Source organism: Notolepis coatsorum (assembly GCF_963971535.1).
Source record: "Notolepis coatsorum genome assembly, contig: SUPER_15_unloc_1, whole genome shotgun sequence".
NCBI lineage: Eukaryota > Metazoa > Chordata > Actinopteri > Aulopiformes > Paralepididae > Notolepis > Notolepis coatsorum.
Genome location: NW_028174866.1, coordinates 2,331,026 through 2,350,858, shown reverse-complemented (window position 1 = coordinate 2,350,858; position 19,833 = coordinate 2,331,026). Strand labels below are relative to the sequence as shown.

General features: G+C 48.4%; 1 protein-coding gene across 3 annotated transcripts in view; it reads right to left on the bottom strand.

Annotated features, from left to right (window-relative positions):
- ppp1r12a (protein phosphatase 1, regulatory subunit 12A) overlaps positions 1 to 19,833 on the bottom strand; it is a 104,202-nt gene that overhangs the window by 26,498 nt on the left and 57,871 nt on the right. For 2 of the 3 annotated variants that reach the window (XM_084338449.1, XM_084338450.1), the window contains exons 9-15: positions 16,130 to 16,417; positions 13,240 to 13,334; positions 12,642 to 12,764; positions 11,609 to 11,767; positions 4,197 to 4,364; positions 1,852 to 2,001; positions 271 to 361 (exon numbers count right to left, since the gene is read on the bottom strand). In XM_084338449.1, the coding sequence (XP_084194575.1) occupies positions 271 to 361; positions 1,852 to 2,001; positions 4,197 to 4,364; positions 11,609 to 11,767; positions 12,642 to 12,764; positions 13,240 to 13,334; positions 16,130 to 16,417 (1,074 nt within the window). The remainder of the gene's footprint in view (positions 1 to 270; positions 362 to 1,851; positions 2,002 to 4,196; positions 4,365 to 11,608; positions 11,768 to 12,641; positions 12,765 to 13,239; positions 13,335 to 16,129; positions 16,418 to 19,833) is intronic. The other variant, XM_084338451.1, reaches the window with a different exon arrangement.

The window sequence follows — 19,833 nt, the reverse complement described above, 5'->3', positions numbered from 1 at the left end:
GGTAGTGTATAGATGGATGGTAGTGTATGGATGGAGGGTAGTGTATAGATGGAGGGTAGTGTATAGATGGAGGGTAGTGTATGGATGGAGGGTAGTGTATAGATGGAGGGTAGTGTATGGATGGAGGGTAGTGTATGGATGGAGGGTAGTGTATGGATGGAGGGTAGTGTATGGATGGAGGGTAGTGTATAGATGGAGGGTAGTGTATGGATGGAGGGTAGTGTATAGATGGAGGGTAGTGTCTGGATGGAGGGTAGTGTATGGACTAACCTGGGTGGACCTCCTGGACTGCCGGGCCTGTCTGGAGCGGGCTTTCCTCTGGGACTCCGACTCCTCATCTCGCACTGGCGTCAAGTACGACCTGACACACACACACACGCACACACAATGAACAAAAAGAAACCCTTTACAGTACAAATAACTAGTGATGCACGATATATCGGCCGCCGATATAATATCGGCCGATATGGCCGTTTTTTTACACATCGGTATCGGTCCGATATCAAGATAGGGCCGATATCCGATATTAATTTTTTTTTTTTTAATCTTTTTTTTTTCTTTTTACATGTTTTGGCCCTAAATAGTTTCAAAATATCAGTCATTTCTGAAAATAAGTTACAAAAGTAAAAAAATAATGCGTTTTGGAAAATAGCTCTTTATTTGATTATCATAAAAAAGTGTTTTCTATACAGTGATATCGACATCGGTAAATATCGGTATCGGCCAGAACAGCAATATTAATATCGGTTATCGGTATCGGCCACAATTTTCACATCGGTGCATCACTACAAATAACCATGTCTGACACTGGATGACTGTTGATAAGAGGACAGCTTCTTAAAATGTATAATTGCAGAGACACTTTGTGATCAAAGTGCTTCTTCCCAGTCGCACCCTGTGTCTAACGTCTCACTGCTGGGTGAGCACGGAGCTGTGCTCAGATAAACACTACAAGAAGAAATACAGGGGAAGAGAGGAGATCATTTTTATCTAGATCTCTACACTTTCATTTAAACACCAGGTGTCAAGTTAAACCTGAAGCTATAATGAGATGAGAGAGATGGGGGGGGGGCGGTAATTCCTGCACGCCTTCCTCTACCCTGGAATATGCCTCTGTCTCTGATGAACTCATTCACTTGTGAGCCAAGTCTCAGCCTGGAGAAATACATGCTTCTTCAACCCCATCGTCCTTATAAGGAGAACTCTCTGGAGCGCCCTCTGAACACACACACACACACACACACAGTCACACACACACACACAGTCACACACACACACTACAGGTGGCTTATTTCACCACTGTCACAGGAAGACATGCTCTCGACCCCATTCAAACACATTCTCACACATGCGGGTGAGCATGTACACACACACTAGGGCTGAACGCTTAATCGATTTTTTATCGAAATCGCGATTTGGAATGATGCAATTATAAAACCACAAAAAAAAAAATAAAAAATAAAAACATTTATTTTTAAATGTTTTATTATTTAACCAGGAAGTCTCATTGAGATACAAGATGGGTTTGGGAGAGGGAGGTAATGGGTTTTAGATTGTGTGTTGTGAAGTTTAGACTTTAGAGAGGGAGAGTAAAGTACAGAAAAAAGGTACCGTTGGGGACCGGTATCGACTCCCAGGTAAAAAGAAACATGGTCAGCTCTGTGTCCTGAAAAGACCCACCGCGTAGGCCAGATGCAAGCCGCATTTACAATAAACCTCTGTGGGGCTGCTTAAAAATATGTATTATAATCGCAAATTTAATCGCAATCGCAATATCTTGTCAGAAAAATCACAATTAGATTATTTCCCAAATTAGTGCGTGTGATAGTGTGTGTGCACATGAAGCAGTACCTGCGTCTCTCCCTGCCATCAGAGCCGATGATGGTGCCAGTGGTAGTGGTGGTAGAGGTGGTGGTGGAGCCAGTGTTTATAGTGGGGATGACTGCAGCAGACTCCTTCTCTCTCTCCTTCTCCCTCTCCGCACTCTCCTCTGCCCAGTACCTGAACACACACGGGGGGGGGGGGGGGGGGTCAGCAAGGCACCTCTCTCAAACTTGTTTCAGAGACGTCAGCGCTGCCTTCGTGGAACCGCCAAGTGTGACGGTGTGTTTGTGTGTCTGTTTCTGTTGTTGTGGTGAAAAAGGCATTTTTGAAGCAGCTCTTCAATGGGTTTTATTTGGTGCCGGTGGCCTGGTCCACGGGGGGGTGGGCCTGGTCCACGGGGGGGGGGGGGGGGGGCTGGTCCACGGGGGGGGGGGGGGGGGGGGGGCCTGGTCCACGGGGCGAGAGGGTGACGCAGGATGGGCCTGGTCCACGGGGGGGGGGGGGGGCTGGTCCACGGGGCGAGAGGATGACGCAGGATGGGCCTGGTCCACGGGGGGGGGGGGGGGGCTGGTCCACGGGGGGGGGGGGGGGGCTGGTCCACGGGGCGAGAGGGTGACGCAGGATGGAATGTGGAAACTAGCAATCTAGCTCCAGCTGCATCTAATCTCTCCCTCTCTCCCCCCTCACCAACCCACCCTCCCTCCCTCCCCTATAATGATCTAATTCAGCGGTTCTCAAACTACGGGTCGTGACCCAAAGTGGGGTTGTGGGTAGGTGACAGTGGGGTCGGTCGTGCATTGGCAAGTAAATCTTTTTTAAATAAATGTTTTTATTTTTTTATTTTTAATGTTCTGGCAATATATTTTGGCTAAATATGCCTTGTTTTATAAATGTGTATTGATAACATAGTGCTGTAATTAAATGTTCTAATAAATATGCATGATCAAGTTCAACAACGTGTGCTTTCATTTTGATATTTATTGTGTCTGTGCGTGTGTGTCTGTATGTGTGTGTGCATGTGTGTGTCTTTGTGTGCGTGTGTGTCTCTGCCTGTGTGTCTCTGCCTGTGTGTCTCTGTCTGTGTGTCTCTGTCTGTGTGTCTGTCTGTGTGTCTCTGTCTGTGTGTCTCTGTCTGTGTGTCTCTGTCTGTGTGTCTCTGTCTGTGTGTCTCTGTCTGTGTGTCTCTGCCTGTGTGTCTCTGTCTGTGTGTCTCTGTCTGTGTGTCTCTGTCTGTGTGTCTCTGTCTGTGTGTCTCTGTCTGTGTGTCTGTCTGTGTGTCTGTCTGTGTGTCTCTGTCTGTGTGTGTCTGTGTGTCTCTGCCTGTGTGTCTCTGTCTGTGTGTCTCTGTCTGTGTGTCTCTGTCTGTGTGTCTCTGTCTGTGTCTCAGTCTGTGTGTCTCTGCCTGTGTGTCTCTGTCTGTGTGTCTCTGTCTGTGTGTCTCTGTCTGTGTGTCTCTGTCTGTGTGTCTCTGCCTGTGTGTCTCTGTCTGTGTGTCTCTGTCTGTGTGTCTCTGTCTGTGTCTCTGTCTGTGTGTCTCTGCCTGTGTGTCTCTGTCTGTGTGTCTCTGTCTGTGTGTCTCTGTCTGTGTGTCTGTCTGTGTGTCTCTGTCTGTGTGTCTCTGTCTGTGTGTCTCTGTCTGTGTGTCTCTGTCTGTGTGTCTGTCTGTGTGTCTCTGTCTGTGTGTCTCTGTCTGTGTGTCTCTGTCTGTGTGTCTCTGTCTGTGTGTCTCTGTCTGTGTGTCTCTGTCTGTGTGTCTCTGTCTGTGTGTCTCTGTCTGTGTGTCTCTGTCTGTGTGTCTCTGTCTGTGTGTCTCTGTCTGTGTGTCTCTGTCTGTGTCTCTGTCTGTGTGTCTCTGTCTGTGTGTCTCTGTCTGTGTGTCTCTGTCTGTGTGTCTCTGTCTGTGTGTCTCTGTCTGTGTGTCTCTGTCTGTGTCTCTGTCTGTGTGTCTCTGTCTGTGTGTCTCTGTCTGTGTGTCTCTGTCTGTGTGTCTCTGTCTGTGTGTCTCTGTCTGTGTGTCTCTGCCTGTGTGTCTCTGCCTGTGTGTCTCTGCCTGTGTGTGTGTGTCTGTGTGTGTGTGTGTCTCTGTCTGTGTGTGTGTGTGTCTGTCTGTGTGTGTGTGTGTGTGTCCGTCTGTGTGTCTCTGTCTGTGTGTGTGTGTGTCTCTGTCTGTCTGTGTGTGTGTGTGTGTGTGTGTGTGTGTCTGTCTGTGTGTGTGTCTGTGTGTGTGTGTGTGTCTGTCTGGGTGTGTGTCTGTGTGTCTCTGTCTGTGTGTCTCTGTCTGTGTGTCTCTGTCTGTGTGTGTGTGTGTGTCTGTGTCTGTCTGTCTGTGTGTCTGTCTGTCTGTGTGTGTGTGTGTATCTAAGTGTGTGTACCTGCTGGTGAGGCTGGTGCCGCTGCGGGGGGGGTTGGAGGTGGAGGTGGAGGTGGAGCCCAGGCTGGAGAGCAGGCCGCGGGTGCCGGTGGGCGAGGTAACAGACGGGGTGGTGGTGGTGGAGGAGGTGGAGGAGCTCAGATCCTCCTGTCTCCTGCCGAAGGACCCACTGCAGGGGGCAGACGCACACAGGGTTCCCACAGACATTGCAAAATGAAATTCAAGGACTTTTTAAGTACTTTTCCAAGCACTATTTATTATTTTCAAGGATGTCACTCGAAGGATACGATTCACTTTTAAATGCCATTTTCTTTTAAGCCTCTTCTTGGCCTGCTTGCCAGCGAGAGCATCACACACGAGGAAGAAATCATCAGACTTTATTAGAACAGACCAAAAAAATACGACGTCTTGATTCAGAAGAATTTGATCATGGATGAACAAAACATTCAATGTGAACGGTTGATTTGAATTTCAAGGACTTTTTTAAGCACCGTGTTAAACAATTGTGTTTTCAAGGAATTACAGGCCTAGACTTTTTTGTTTGTAAATCAAGCACTCTAAGCACTTCAAGGACCTTGTGCGAACCCTGCACAGACCATCAGCTGGTGGAGGACGGTGGGAGGGAGGGAGGGAAGGAAATGGATGTGAGGTGGAGGACGGTGGGAGGGAGGGAAGGAGATGGATGTGAGGTGGAGGACGGTGGGAGGGAGGGAAGGAGATGGATGTGAGGTGGAGGACGGTGGGAGGGAGGGAGGAAGATGGATGTGAGGTGGAGGACGGTGGGAGGGAGGGAGGGAGATGGATGTGAGGTGGAGGACGGTGGGAGGGAGGGAGGGAGATGGATGTGAGGTGGAGGACGGTGGGAGGGAGGGAAGGAGATGGATGTGAGGTGGAGGACGGTGGGAGGGAGGGAGGGAGATGGATGTGAGGTGGAGGACGGTGGGAGGGAGGGAGGGAGATGGATGTGAGGTGGAGGACGGTGGGAGGGAGGGAGGGAGATGGATGTGAGGTGGAGGTAGGGCTGGGCGATATGGCCTAAATATGATATCACGATATTTTCTGACCTTTCGGCGATACACGATACGCATCACGATGTTTTTCTTTTTTTCCCCAAAATTCATTATGAGGCTTACCAAGACAGTATGAGTTTGCAAGCTAACATTAAAGACAAAATAAAATACCCATGCATTTAGCATTTTTATATTATATATTAGATTTAGATTATTAGATTATATATTGCATATATTTAGCAATGAGATATTATATGATTTAGATATGAAATATGATGAATTGAAAATGGGGGACCCTGATGTAAACAAGACGAAAGTCTTTCTCTGGTCTGCATCCTCCAGTCCGCTGTTGACTGTTGTTGTATTGAGCTGTACTGTATTGTACCCATGCTGCAATCTTTTAATAACGTTCTCATTCATTCAGTCGGCAAACAGAATCATTTTGATTGACAGTCGCGTCTGCCAATTACGTCACATCGCTTGCACCCGCCCTGCTGTTAGCACCAATCGGAAAGCGCGTATTTATTTTTTACTTCCGCCATTGGAGAGCTCAATGACAATAACAATGGCAGCTCGCCGCGACCGACGTTTAGCTTTTAGCTCCGCAGAAGGACTAAACGACTGGAGGCATAATGATTTTACTGCAACAGATGTTATAATAAAAGCCTTTCCATACATCTGTCTGATTGAAAACTTTATTAACAGACCGCAGAATGGGCACAACTGAGTCAGCACGGGCTGAGATATGAACGAGCTTGCTATATCTAGGTCGACCTCGGTCGGCACTATGTAAATACGCTGATGTTATTGAAAGTGTAACTATATAGAGACCTCTGAACAGGTCCTGCATTATTATTATTATAACGTTAATGCCACAAAACGAATGCCTTTGTTATCATAAGTAGTCACTTTTGATGCAGTAGTGTGTGTGGGGGGTGGCGTTGTTCAAAAGTTTGAGCGTGTGGACCAGATTGACGCGACACAAGCCTCTTGGGCAAAACATCACGATATCCACGATACGTTTAAAAAGTGTATCGTTAATGAACTGTACCCGATATTTATATAATATCGTCATATCGCCCAGCCCTAGGTGGAGGACGGTGGGAGGGAGGGAGGGAGATGGATGTGAGGTGGAGGACGGTGGGAGGGAGGGAGATGGATGTGAGGTGGAGGACGGTGGGAGGGAGGGAGGGAGATGGATGTGAGGTGGAGGACGGTGGGAGGGAGGGAGATGGATGTGAGGTGGAGGACGGTGGGAGGGAGGGAGGGAGATGGATGTGAGGTGGAGGACGGTGGGAGGGAGGGAGGGAGATGGATGTGAGGTGGAGGACGGTGGGAGGGAGGGAGGGAGATGGATGTGAGGTGGAGGACGGTGGGAGGGAGGGAGGGAGATGGATGTGAGGTGGAGGACGGTGGGAGGGAGGGAGGGAGATGGATGTGAGGTGGAGGACGGTGGGAGGGAGGGAGGGAGATGGATGTGAGGTGGAGGACGGTGGGAGGGAGGGAGGGAGATGGATGTGAGGTGGAGGACGGTGGGAGGGAGGGAGGGAGATGGATGTGAGGTGGAGGACGGTGGGAGGGAGGGAGGGAGATGGATGTGAGGTGGAGGACGGTGGGAGGGAGGGAGGGAGATGGATGTGAGGTGGAGGACGGTGGGAGGGAGGGAGGGAGATGGATGTGAGGTGGAGGACGGTGGGAGGGAGGGAGGGAGATGGATGTGAGGTGGAGGACGGTGGGAGGGAGGGAGGGAGATGGATGTGAGGTGGAGGACGGTGGGAGGGAGGGAGGGAGATGGATGTGAGGTGGAGGACGGTGGGAGGGAGGGAGGGAGATGGATGTGAGGTGGAGGACGGTGGGAGGGAGGGAGGGAGATGGATGTGAGGTGGAGGACGGTGGGAGGGAGGGAGGGAGGGAGATGGATGTGAGGTGGAGGACGGTGGGAGGGAGGGAAGGAGATGGATGTGAGGTGGAGGACGGTGGGAGGGAGGGAGGGAGATGGATGTGAGGTGGAGGACGGTGGGAGGGAGGGAGGGAGATGGATGTGAGGTGGAGGACGGTGGGAGGGAGGGAAGGAGGGAGATGGATGTGAGGTGGAGGACGGTGGGAGGGAGGGAGGGAGATGGATGTGAGGTGGAGGACGGTGGGAGGGAGGGAGATGGATGTGAGGTGGAGGACGGTGGGAGGGAGGGAGGGAGATGGATGTGAGGTGGAGGACGGTGGGAGGGAGGGAGGGAGATGGATGTGAGGTGGAGGACGGTGGGAGGGAGGGAGGGAGATGGATGTGAGGTGGAGGACGGTGGGAGGGAGGGAAGGAGATGGATGTGAGGTGGAGGACGGTGGGAGGGAGGGAGGGAGGGAGATGGATGTGAGGTGGAGGACGGTGGGAGGGAGGGAGGGAGATGGATGTGAGGTGGAGGACGGTGGGAGGGAGGGAGGGAGATGGATGTGAGGCGGGGAGGCCCCACTCCTCCCAACACGGGACGTCGGCCCATCGCTACGTGGAATAGTTTGGCTTTTAAAAATCAGGAGAGCAGTGTAGTTTAGGCAGAAGGTCCAGTCGCCCCGACCGCGTTTTGAGACAGTGCTGTGTGGCTGCCCACTGCTCCTGTTGGGTCCAGTGCAGGGGAGAAACTTCCCCAAGGGGATTCATGAAAAGTACAACTTACTTACAATTTGCAGTTCGGGCTGAACTGACCGATAAGGAAAAAATGTCATGTTGTGATTAATTTAGCAGATATCGAGATACATTATATAACTCACCATATTAAATGTAGGTTTAGTTGTTAAGTTTAGAATAACTTTCTCTTCTATAGTGAAAACTCTCAGTAGTAAGCTACAGTTTAGTAAGTACATTTTCTGCTACGCAAGTGCAACCATGTGGCATTCTGCCATGTCTTATCGGATTCCCTCGTGATACAACATGTTTGTAGTATAAAGGTCTAGTATTACTGGGTGCGACTTTAGAACACCTGACGAGATTAATTTATTCATCATGATCACTAAAAGTGTCCATATTGCAGTCTTTGGGATATGGATATTGTGTTCTTTCAAATGGCTTTATCGATATGAACTCGATATATATTGGTTCAGTCTAGGGATGTCCGATATTATCGGCCGATATGGGCATTAAAATGTAATATCGGAAATGATCGGTATCGATTTAAAAAAAAATATATATATAATTTTTTTTATATACATTTATTCAACCTTTATTTACCCAGGCAAGCAAGTAAGAACAAATTCTTATTTTATTTATTGTCAAAAGTATGCATAATGTTGTGTTAATTCCACGACAAGAGATATGTACGGTAATGTTAATTATTACCTGAAATTATTCAGTTTTTTGGGGGGGGGAAACCCCGCATATATCGGTATCGGTTGATATCGGTATCGGAAATTAAGAGTTGGACAATATCGGTATATGGGTAAAAAAGCCAATATGGAACATCCCTAGTTCAGTCCTAATCTTCATGCCGCTTCATGGATCGTATTGACGGCAGGCGCTGCTTCTGTGCAACAGCAAGGATGGATCAAGCCTGAGGTTTAATCTTCACATAATGTTATTCCTATTATCTTGGGACAGTTCAGTTAGTATCCATTCACATAAAACAATTTGATCCCAATCCTGGAATACATAAAACCAAAACGTCAATATCATCTGAAGACAAATGTTCCACAGAAACGTTTCACTTACACCTGAATGACCCGTTATTTCATGGCAGTGAGCACAGTTCTGAATCAGAGAATATAACGACCTATTGCCAGGAAAATGTCATTGAATACTTACCGTAAATTAATAATTTTTATTTTTTTAATTCTGGAAAAAAGGACTTAAATCTTGAGACAGCTCACAGGAAGCTAGACAGACACTTCCCTGCTCAGTACTGGGCACAATATGTACAGTATGTTGCTTGGGCCTTGCGAGTTTAAGCTAAAATAAGACTTCCTAATGGAGAGGTTTTGGCTTCAAAATAAAAGCGCCAGCCAAGCAAATTCATTAATCACATTAGCACACCAGCTAACATTAGCAAGGTAGCAGAGAAGCAGTTATCTAGGAGTTTCTTTGCGGCTATAAACCCTTGTGCTAGTTAAACACAAACTCAAGTGATGAAAATATTTCTCATAAAACGTTAATTCCATTCATTCTACTTCAGCTAGTTCAGTCACTCGAAGACATTTTGACAGCTCTCGAGGCCTAAGCGACATACAATACATATCCTACTGTAGCCACCCAAACAACTGCCTCTTTGAACTGCTGCGGTCAGGCAAGCGATACCGGAGTCTCATGGCCAGTACAGAGAGACTCGGAAGGAGCTTCTATCCCCAGGCCATCAGGCTGCTCAACGAACAATAACACTATGTAACAACCATCATCTACACTCACAGCACATACATTCCCATGTACACACTCACTTTAAACAAACACTCACCTTAACACATTTATATTAATCTATTATTAAAGAGATTTGCACTACATTCATACCTCATTTGCACCCTATACCCTAAGTGTTGTACCTCATCTCATTTCTGCATTGTACCTCACTGTTACTCATTTTACTCTGTATTGTATTATGTATGTTGACTGAACATTCCTTTACTTACTTCTTACTTACTTCTTAATTACTTTACTTACTGTATATGTAGCACACTCAGGGGCTCATACAGAAACAAGCATTATCATAAAGTATTCAGAATTGTATTATGACAAATAAACAAACTTGAAACTTGTGCACAGTGATGCTCAGGGGAAATGTCTTCCGTACGCGGCGTCTCAAGATTTAAGAAAATACACCGTCCTTTTTCCAGAATGAACTTGCATGTACCGTTGTATTGCCATCCAGTCCATCAAGATGTACATCACTAGCAAACAACCCTGGCCTTGTGATTAATATGTGAGGCATGCGATTAATTTACTTACTTACTCATTCAATCAAGGTATGCATGTAATTTTTCTATTCAAATAGCACAACAACATGCCACAGAAAGGTCATATTTAAAGGTTCACAAGCACAGATTAATAACTTCCCACAGAAACATCCATTTAAAAACAAAATACCAGGAATCATCAATTATTTGGTAATAGTCGACCAAATCACCTTAGAAGGTTAGAAATAACAATAATGCATGTAAAGACAAGAGACAAGAGAGAGCGAGAGCGAGAAAGAGAGAGAGAGAGAGAGGGGGGAGAGAGAGAGAAAGCCAGAGAGAGGGGGGGGGGGGGGGGGAGAGATAGCCAGAGAGAGGGGGGGGGGGGGAGAGACAGAGAGACGGAGAGAGAGAAGAGAGCCAGAGAAGACAGAAGGGGGGGTGTCCTGGTGGCGTGAACACTTAAGGCAACCAACTTGCACTTCCGCGTTTCTCCGATTGGCCGAGCGCGCGCATGAGCCGTGACGCGCTCCTCAGAGGCAGGAATACTAAGCTCCCCCTTAAAGGGGAACTCCAACATTTTGGGAAATTAGCTTATTTAACATCTTCCCTGGAGTTAGACAAGAAGATACATACCTTTTTTGTCTCTGTGCGTGCATTTTAGCTTTGGGAATAGACGCTCCGTTAGCATAGCTTAGCTTCATCACTGGAAGTGAGGCAGGACAGTAGCCTTACAGTGCCTTACAGTGTATTGCAAGGTCTGACATTGACCAAACTTGATATGCATGACCTTGGTGGGCTCTAGGTCAACTCCTGAAAAGGGGGTCAATGTCAGACCTTGCAATCAAAAGTTAGGGGGCGCACTGAAATTATGGCAAGGGTTATTAGCCCCCTAACTTTTGATTGCAAAGTCTGACATTGACCCCCTTTTCAGGAGTTGACCTAGAGCCCACCAAGGTCATGCATATCAAGTTTGGTCAATGTCAGACCTTGCAATACACTGTAAGGCACTGTAAGGCTACTGTCCTGCCTCACTTCCAGTGATGAAGCTAAGCTATGCTAACGGAGCGTCTATTCCCAAAGCTAAAATGCACGCACAGAGACAAAAAAGGTATGTATCTTCTTGTCTAACTCCAGGGAAGATGTTAAATAAGCTAATTTCCCAAAATGTTGGAGTTCCCCTTTAAGCTCCAGGAGAGAGGAGAGAGGCTGAAAACCCGCAGTTCTTGCCCGACTGAATGGAAGTATTGATTGCGCCGTAACGAATCAGTAAAAAAATATACCGTTAAGTTAACTGGAATATGTTGTGCCTTTACAAATATGTTGGATTATGTAATTGGTTTGTCATCGCGATCTACCCGGTGGCTACAACAACACACAGTGACTACATACAAGAACGGCGGGTTTTCAGCCTCTCTCCTGGAGCTTAGCGCTCGGCCAATCAGAGAAACGCGGAAGGCGCTCGGCCAATCAGAGAAACGCGGAAGTGCAAGTCGGTTGCCTTAAGTGTTCACGCGTCCTGGTGAGGCCAGTGTACCTGCGGTAGATGCTGTATGACTGGTAGTGGGAGATGGGCGGGGTGGACTGCCAGGGTTTAGTGTTGCAGGTGTTAGGGTCCAGGCTGGAGGCGGACGAAGACTTGGCTGGCACGTCCCGCGTGCTACCGCTCCGCCCTAGCGCTAGCGTGTGGGACGTGCTGCGTGTGGGCAGGGGGGGCAGGGAGGTGGGCAGGAGGTGGGCGAGAGAGGCATGTTAGCAGGGGGGCGCGCGCACACACACACACACACACAAATATACAAAAAAACACACACTTGCAGATGTAAAGACTAAAAGCTGTGACACACCATGTCCATTGTCTAGGTTGTGTGCCGTAGAGAATTGTGGGAATTGTAGTTCTTTGGATGCTACCCAGGCACCCAGGGCCGCGTGAATGCTTTACCCAACCCAGTTGTGTTTCCGCGTCTCCGATTGGCCAGGTCATTTCTGGTCATGTGACATGTACGCCCCAATCGTGGGACCGCAAGTGTCTACACTGGTTAAGCTTAGGCGCTCTTTCGAAGTTGGTTAAGGTTAGAGTTTGTCTTAGAGCATGGTGATAGAACACCAGGTAGTTTGCAGGCTGTTAGACCCGGAAATAGGCGCAGAACTTGCTGTCCCACGATTGGCGCACAAGTCACATGACCTGGCCAATCAGAGAGCAAAACTCGCACCCGGAAACACAACTGGGTTGGGTAAAGCATACAGGCCCCAGGGCCTGTTGAAATGACTACAGACTATAGGGCACATCAACCCGACGGGACAGTCATGCAACAGGCTCTGTGGCAGAGAGGTGTGGAGCCGACCGCATGGCTCTTCTTACCGGCTGCTGTCATAATGGAAGCATGGACATGCAGGTCTTCAGAATACATTAGAAGTAGGCAAAACATCAACAACCGTCAACATGGTGTTGTTAGTTCAGGGTGGTTACAAATCCAAAAGCTATGTACAGTAGATGACCTAACGAAAGCCAACCCGTCGGATCGAGAGGGGCAGTGATCTGACCGTGCTTGGCACAGCGGGCCGGGTCTAACCTGCGCTGGTAGGTGGGGGTGGTTCTGTTGGTGGTGGAGGCGCTTCCTTCGCTGTTCTTCAGGTCGTCGTCCCAGCGGCGCCGCGTGTACGAGCCGCTACGGACCAGACTGGCACCGGAGTCCCTGTTGAACCACAAGCTACAATAGTTAGTACCCCGATATACTGTGCATTCATGGGTTCTGAACCAGCCCAACGCTGGGCAAATATAAAATAACCTGAAACCCAATATCCCCCATATCCATCAAATCTCTTGCTATATTAAATACTACTACTAAAAATGTAAATGGAACAAAACACGTTTTAAAAATGTGTTGCGAGACTCAACAGAATGGCTGCAGTAAGCACCATGGCAGAGGGCTAGAGACCTGCAACACACAGCGGTCAGCAGCAGGGGGCGCTCCTCTCAATAATCTTTACACCGGAGTCACGTCCGGGACGGTTAGAGGCCCCCCCCCCCCCTGACCCCCCTCACCTGTTCTCCTTCTCCTCCATGTGGGACAGTGAGAGCCCCCCCCCCGCCCTGATGTACCACCTCACCTGTTCTCCTTCTCGTCCATGTGGGACAGTGAGAGCCCCCCCCCCCCTGACCCCCCTCACCTGTTCTCCTTCTCCTCCATGTCTGAAGTACTGGCCAGTCTCCTGGGGATGGTGGGCGCCACGTAGGCGAGTCTGGCGGTGCCTTTGTCCTTCTCCTGTGGAGACAACGGTAGATTTAAGCACCGGAATTACCTCCAAAACCTTTATCGATACCCTTCAGGTCACACTACATGAAGCTCTGTGTGTCACAAACAATAGAACATAATAATAGGTGCACAGAGGACAGGATTATCGTACAAATACAATAATTATCGTACATTTGGCAACACTGGGAGGGATGGAGCCAGGGTTTCCGTTGTCCGGTAATTACCGGTATTTGACCGGCAGAATCTGTTGAAGTCCGACATATTTAATCTCTCCGGTCTTAATGTCCGGTGAAAATAATTCCCTCTAAGCACAATTTGATTATTTGAATTGTATTAAAATAGGCTAAAATTAAATAGCCTATGCGATGAACGAAACAATCATTACATTTGTTTCATCGTTGCTTCACCAAGCAGGTATAATAATGTTGTCAGCGAGAGCTTAGTGCTGGGTTTGCGAGTGCATGTGCAGCTGCAGAGCCGGAGCAGCAGCGGCACAGTGCAGTACTCCAATTCAGCCATTGACAATTCAGCTGTTGGGTGGGGGGCGCTGTTGAGCGGTCCCCAGATAGAGCCAGAAAACAGCTGAATCCGCTGCTCTGCATCGACATACTCTCGCAAGGTGAGGTGGAGAGAGTCATCACGCAAAAACACGATAATGTTGCCGTCTCTCTGCCAAATTTCTCAGTTCTTCGCTTGATATAATTAATACAAATGTCCAATATAACGGAATTCGTTAGCTCATAAAAATGTGATTATAACAGACTGCTGTTAATGTCGGGCGACTGCCCACAGACACCCATTTGATTTAAAGTCAGCAGCAGCACGGAGTCTGAGGACTTATTTTATTTGGAATATAATGACTGTATACGCAAAAGTAGCCTAGTTTTAAGTTAAAATATTATAAATCTACATGCATTGAGGATGTCATTCTTTATATAGCCTGCATATCAATTGTTTTTAAGTTCAATAAACTCTGACCGGAATTTCTCTCATTTGACCGGTAGATTTAAATCTACCGGACCCTGAGACCGGCCACAATTTTTTCTAACGGAAACCCTGAATGGAGCGCAACAGGACAGTGCAGTGAAAAGATATGGCTTGGTTGTTTAGAATGCGTGTATTAATTATGTTATTGTAAAAACCATGCCATGGAATATGGATATTCATTTTTATGCCTCGTTTATCCAAATTAAGAAACCGTAACTGGCACCGATGTCGACTACAGCATATATGCTCTGACAAGTGTGTTCTGGAAGTGGCCGCTTCCTGGAAAGCGACACACTCTGCCACTTAAAACATGACCATCTATGCCAGAGAGGAGCGCTGCGACCGAGGAGGTGGCTACTTTAACTTTCCCCTGAGGCCGCCGTCCAAGAAGATGACAGTTCAATCTTAACGGGCACAATGTGACGTTCAACAGCTGCACGGCAGCTCAAACCCTCCAACCATAACATCCGCTGCCTTGTTAAATGACTACTTTCAAAACCCACTGATATATTGTAGATGGTGTCCAGCTGCCGAGGCGCCCGCTCCACAGAGAGCAGAGCTCACGCTGGGCTGAAAAAAAACATTGAAATCCAACTCTCGATTCTTCACATCTGCTGCCCATCACAAAGCATCACTCGGGGAGGAGAGCGTTAAGGCCTCTACATGCTACAGCAACTTCAAAGCAACTGCACCACAACATCGACAAAGCAACGGTGTTGCAGACACTATGCCTTTATGCTTCTGCAACATCGACGAGCAGCCTATGCAACATTGTACCCCGGATGTAGCTAGGTTCCCTAGATAGATGAAACTTCCCTTCTCAACCAACCCATTGATAACAAGCAGAAAAAAAAGCATCATTTTTACTTCCGGGCGGGGGGTTTCAAAATAAAAGAGCGACGTCTAAAAGCACCGGAAATACGTTAACACGAACCTAAACTAACTTTAGATTAGTTTAGGTTCGTGTTAACGTTAGATAATGTACAAAAAACGTATTTCCGGTGCTTTTAGACGTCGCTCTTTTATTTTGAAATCCCCCGACCGGAAGTGTTATAGTGTCTGTTGCTAGCAGCTTAACTTTTGTCGGCCGGTTCTGTGCTTTTTCGAGCTAACGTAACGTCATTAGTTTCCAATGGAGAGGAGAGAAAGACCTCGGCTCACATGCAGCTCAAACTACCTGTTGGAATAAATTAATTGATTGATGTTTAACTTGTCCCTGTGTGTGTCCAGTCATTTCGACTAGCAAACTTTGTATTTAACGTTACCTCAGGATACCATTGTATTTAGTTGGTTAGCTATGTAGCTAATGTGGATAGCATTTTGAATAGCACCAATGCTAGCTGGCTGGCTACAGCTTTATTTACTAAATTATGGAGGCTTTTTAATCGTCAAGGTAAGAGAGGATTTGTCATGATCAACTGAAGGCGTATGCTATGGAACAATATGTGCTTGGGTTTTCAGAAAAAGGCCAGTTATGACGCTAATTATTTTGCTAATATTGATAGCATAGCTTGCTGGCTACAACAATGGAGGATGGTATTCCTCGCTGCGGGACCAATATTATTCTATGACAGCCCCGCCCGCATTCACTACCAACCAATCACTGCTACGCAATATCAACGCAACGGTTGTTTAGATTAGATTTTGGAGAGATGTACGCAGCATCCTCGCAACACAAGACCCTCTGCAACAACCGCGTTGAAATCGCGCTGATGTTGTGTTGCAGTTGCTTTGAAGTTGCTGTAGCATGTAGAGGCCTTTAGACCCAAAACGTGCAACGAGAGTTTAGAAGAAAAGAACGGCGAGGACTTGCTGACCTTGTCCTTGTTGTCCAGGGAGGAGGAGAGGCGCGGGCTGGAGGCCGAGCGCATCACGCCGGCCGTGTCCTTCTCCTTCTGCGCCTCCTTGGTGGCCGTGATCTCCGCCAGCGCGCCGTAGCTGCCCGTCTTCCTCAGGCCCAGGCGCCACGACGCCGGCGACTCGTCCTTCCTCTCCTCCTCCGCTGCGGCCGCTGCTGCTGCTGCCGCCGCCGCTGCCACTGCCGCTGCCGCTACCGCCGCGGCCACCTTGGAGGCCACCTTCGCCGTGCTGGGCTGCTGGACCACCTGGCGGTGGAGGGGTTAAAGAAGTTAGCTTAGCGATACCGTCAAGAGGTCGTACAGAAAAGAAACTCAGGCGGCAGTCCGGGGGTTAATATTTCTCGGGTGAGTAGCACGGAGGTTAATAAAAAAGGAGGTCGGAAACATAACGAAGGGGTACTTGGTTTTCGATTCAGCTGCGGGCGCCTTTTGTAAACGTCTCCCCGTTTTGAAATGAGGAGCACATGGGGGGCTTTTCAGGACGGACGTCGGGGTCGGGAGAGAGAGAGGGTGGTCTCCGGGTGTTTACGGGAGGACTTTGAATCATCAAACGTAGGCCTCGTTATACTCTGGGATGGAGAATTTACTGTTCTTCTGTTCTTAGTGAACGGTCTCCCCGAAGAGACCAGAGGGGGTACGTTCACAGGGGGACGGGGTCCCGTCGTATATGCTTGGCTGGATGGGGGTTCGCTCAACCTGTTATGGTTTTAGAGGTTAAAGGCTGCAGAACAGTGTTCACACAAGCTCCGGACACACACACACACACACACACACACATTTATAATATGAAAACATGATGGAATAGCTGCGTGATGCACAGAAGCCACACGGACACACAGGCGTGGCACGTCTCGGGTGCATGCAGCAACACACCACCACGTCCAGTCGAGTGAGTCGGGAGAGAAGAGGACGGTTTAGTTGGCATTGCCTGAAACTGGGCCAAGGTGGTTAGGTTTTACTTTCTTTTTCCCCGTCTGGGCGGACGGCACGTACACACAGCGAGCAACGTGAACTCTATTCTCATTATTGCAGGCGGCTCAAAGCTGATCTGGGAAGTCGTCCGGTTGACCTACAACACTTTGACCGTGGGACTATATTTGGGTCGTCTATGAAAGAAAGGTTGGAGAGCACCGGGAAACTCTAAACGGGCGTTATTATCAACTTCCGTTTTGGCGAGAATGATAACCATCTCTCGCATCATTCGGACCACGTGGAATCACAGCGGGCAGAACATCAATTACCTAAACTGTCGTCACGTCGCTCGGGAAACGGAAGGAAGTGAGGACATCTCGATTGGCTGTCGACAGGTCAGCTATATGGTCACTTCTCGGTCTACAGACACAAACTAGTCACGTGACTGACATGGTGATGATATCATCCCGGGTCTTCCACCAGAGTAGCACGGCTCCATCGCTCCCGGTGACCGGTTGCTATAGTTACTCCCTGTGTGTACGTACCGCAGGTGCATGGGGGGGAGGGGGGGGGGTAGGGACAAGAGAAGAACTCCGGTGCACACCAAAGCCTCACCATGGGTTTTTTGGGCACAAGAGAAATGCCAGTTTTGCGCAAGCCTTGACGCCACAATGCAGGACCGCTTGGCTCCGTCACAGGCATGAGGGGAGGCATACAATCAGACTAAAGCCAATCAAGACGAGAGCAATGATGACATTTTGAGAGAGAGAGAGAGGGGGAGAGAAAGGGGTGGGGGGGGGGGAGAGATGTAGAGAAGAGAAGCTGAGAGAGAGAAAGCTAGAATGAAACAAAGAAGCAGCAGCAAAAGAAACACACTTCATGACAAAGAGATAGATAGATAGATAGATAGATAGATAGATAGATAGATAGATAGATAGATAGATAGATAGATAGATAGATAGATAGATAGATAGATACTCAATGTCTGGCCACGCCACACAATGAGACCATTATTGTTCTCCGTTGGAGAGAACGAGGGACAACTCTGTTATGAATACAAGAGGAGTCATTGAGGGAAAACAATGGTCTGCTAGTGTCAAACTGGACAAGGGGGTTAATGGTTCACTCACTCCTATTAGACAGAGGCCATTGTGCTGCGTGTGTGAGCAGCACTTGGCATCAAACCATTTTAAGAGGAAAAAGGAAGTGGCACTTGGAGTTATGAACTGGGGGGGGGGGGGGGGGGGCACAAATCCAATAAGAGGGAGTTATAGGTAGACTCTGCAATGCCGTTAAACAGCAACCTCTAGGCAAAAAGAGCCCCGCTTTGGTATTGCACTTTTGTTTTGTTTTGGTGTGCCGTGTGGACTGGAGGGCAGGTGGGTCTAGGGGACGTGTTGCTACTGCCGTGTGGACTGGAGGGTAGGTGGGTCTAGGGGACGTGTTGCTACTGCTGTGTGGACTGGAGGGCAGGTGGGTCTAGGGGACGTGTTGCTACTGCCGTGTGGACTGGAGGGCAGGTGGGTCTAGGGGACGTGTTGCTACTGCTGCCCACACCTCGGGCTCTGCCAGGAGAGGTCTGGAGAACTGTAGCTTAAGTTACTAAACAACGACGCAAACGTCAGACCAAAACTAAAACATGTAAACAAAAATGAGGTCGCTGTTCAGCGACATTACAGATTCTACCTTTAAGCGTGATTATAGTCCACTAAATAACAATACCCAAGTACATAGAGATGGTGAGCACAGCCTAATGCTCCAAAACATCAACGCATGGGTACGATCTGCAAGACGCTTTAATGCCCGACGGGGATTCCTAGCATAGAAAATAATATATGGTAGAATGGCCTTCGGACATTCTTAGCCTTTACACATTATGACACATGGTCACCGTTTCAGAATTACACCTGGATACTACAGATGTTCTATTAGGCGAAAACCACCAGGCACTTGTAAGTAAACCTCTAGCCAGCAGAGGGCAGCATACACAAGAGGGAAATTGGTCCGTCTTGTTTTTTTTTGTAATAACCAACATTATTAGCCACTCTAATATTCCGTCTAAGATAAGATATTCCTTTATTGATCCATTTAGGGAAATTCAGGAACAATGGAACCCTGCTACACGTGCTTTCACCACTAGGCGACCACCACATGTTCTCCTGATGTCCCAAGTCTGGACAAAAACAACATTTATGAATCCTTTATGAATTTATGAATGTCTGTTAAAAGCCAGAGCCCATCGATCACAGCGCCGAGTCTCGGGGCCCGGGTGAAAGAAGACAATAAACACCTCTTATTGGACGTGCGGCCCGGCTGAGAGCCAATCCCAATCAAGCAGCCGCTGCTCACGTGGCGACGCGGCCAATCAACCCTGTGACCTCGTTTATGGAAACCCCCGGTCATCTGCAGCCAGCTGTGAAACTGGGGTTGTGTGTTCCGGGCGGCGATGGACGAAAATAGACTGTTGAGTTTTATCGATCTGTGTAATGAAAAGTGTCGACGTGTCTCACCGGCGCTGCATCTTGTGTGCGTGCGTGTGCATGTGTGTGTGTGGGGACAATATGCGTACACCATCACCGTTAGTCAGCATGGAACGCCTCCCTTAACACATTGGCGTCCAGCCACGGAGATGTCCGTGTTTCGAATCCAACGCTAGAGGGCCGTCAGGTTGTTTTGGCTTTGGCTTTTATTCCATTTTAATAACCTACTCAAGGTCACCGAGCGGCGAATCCAGCGTCTCCGGTGTTGGT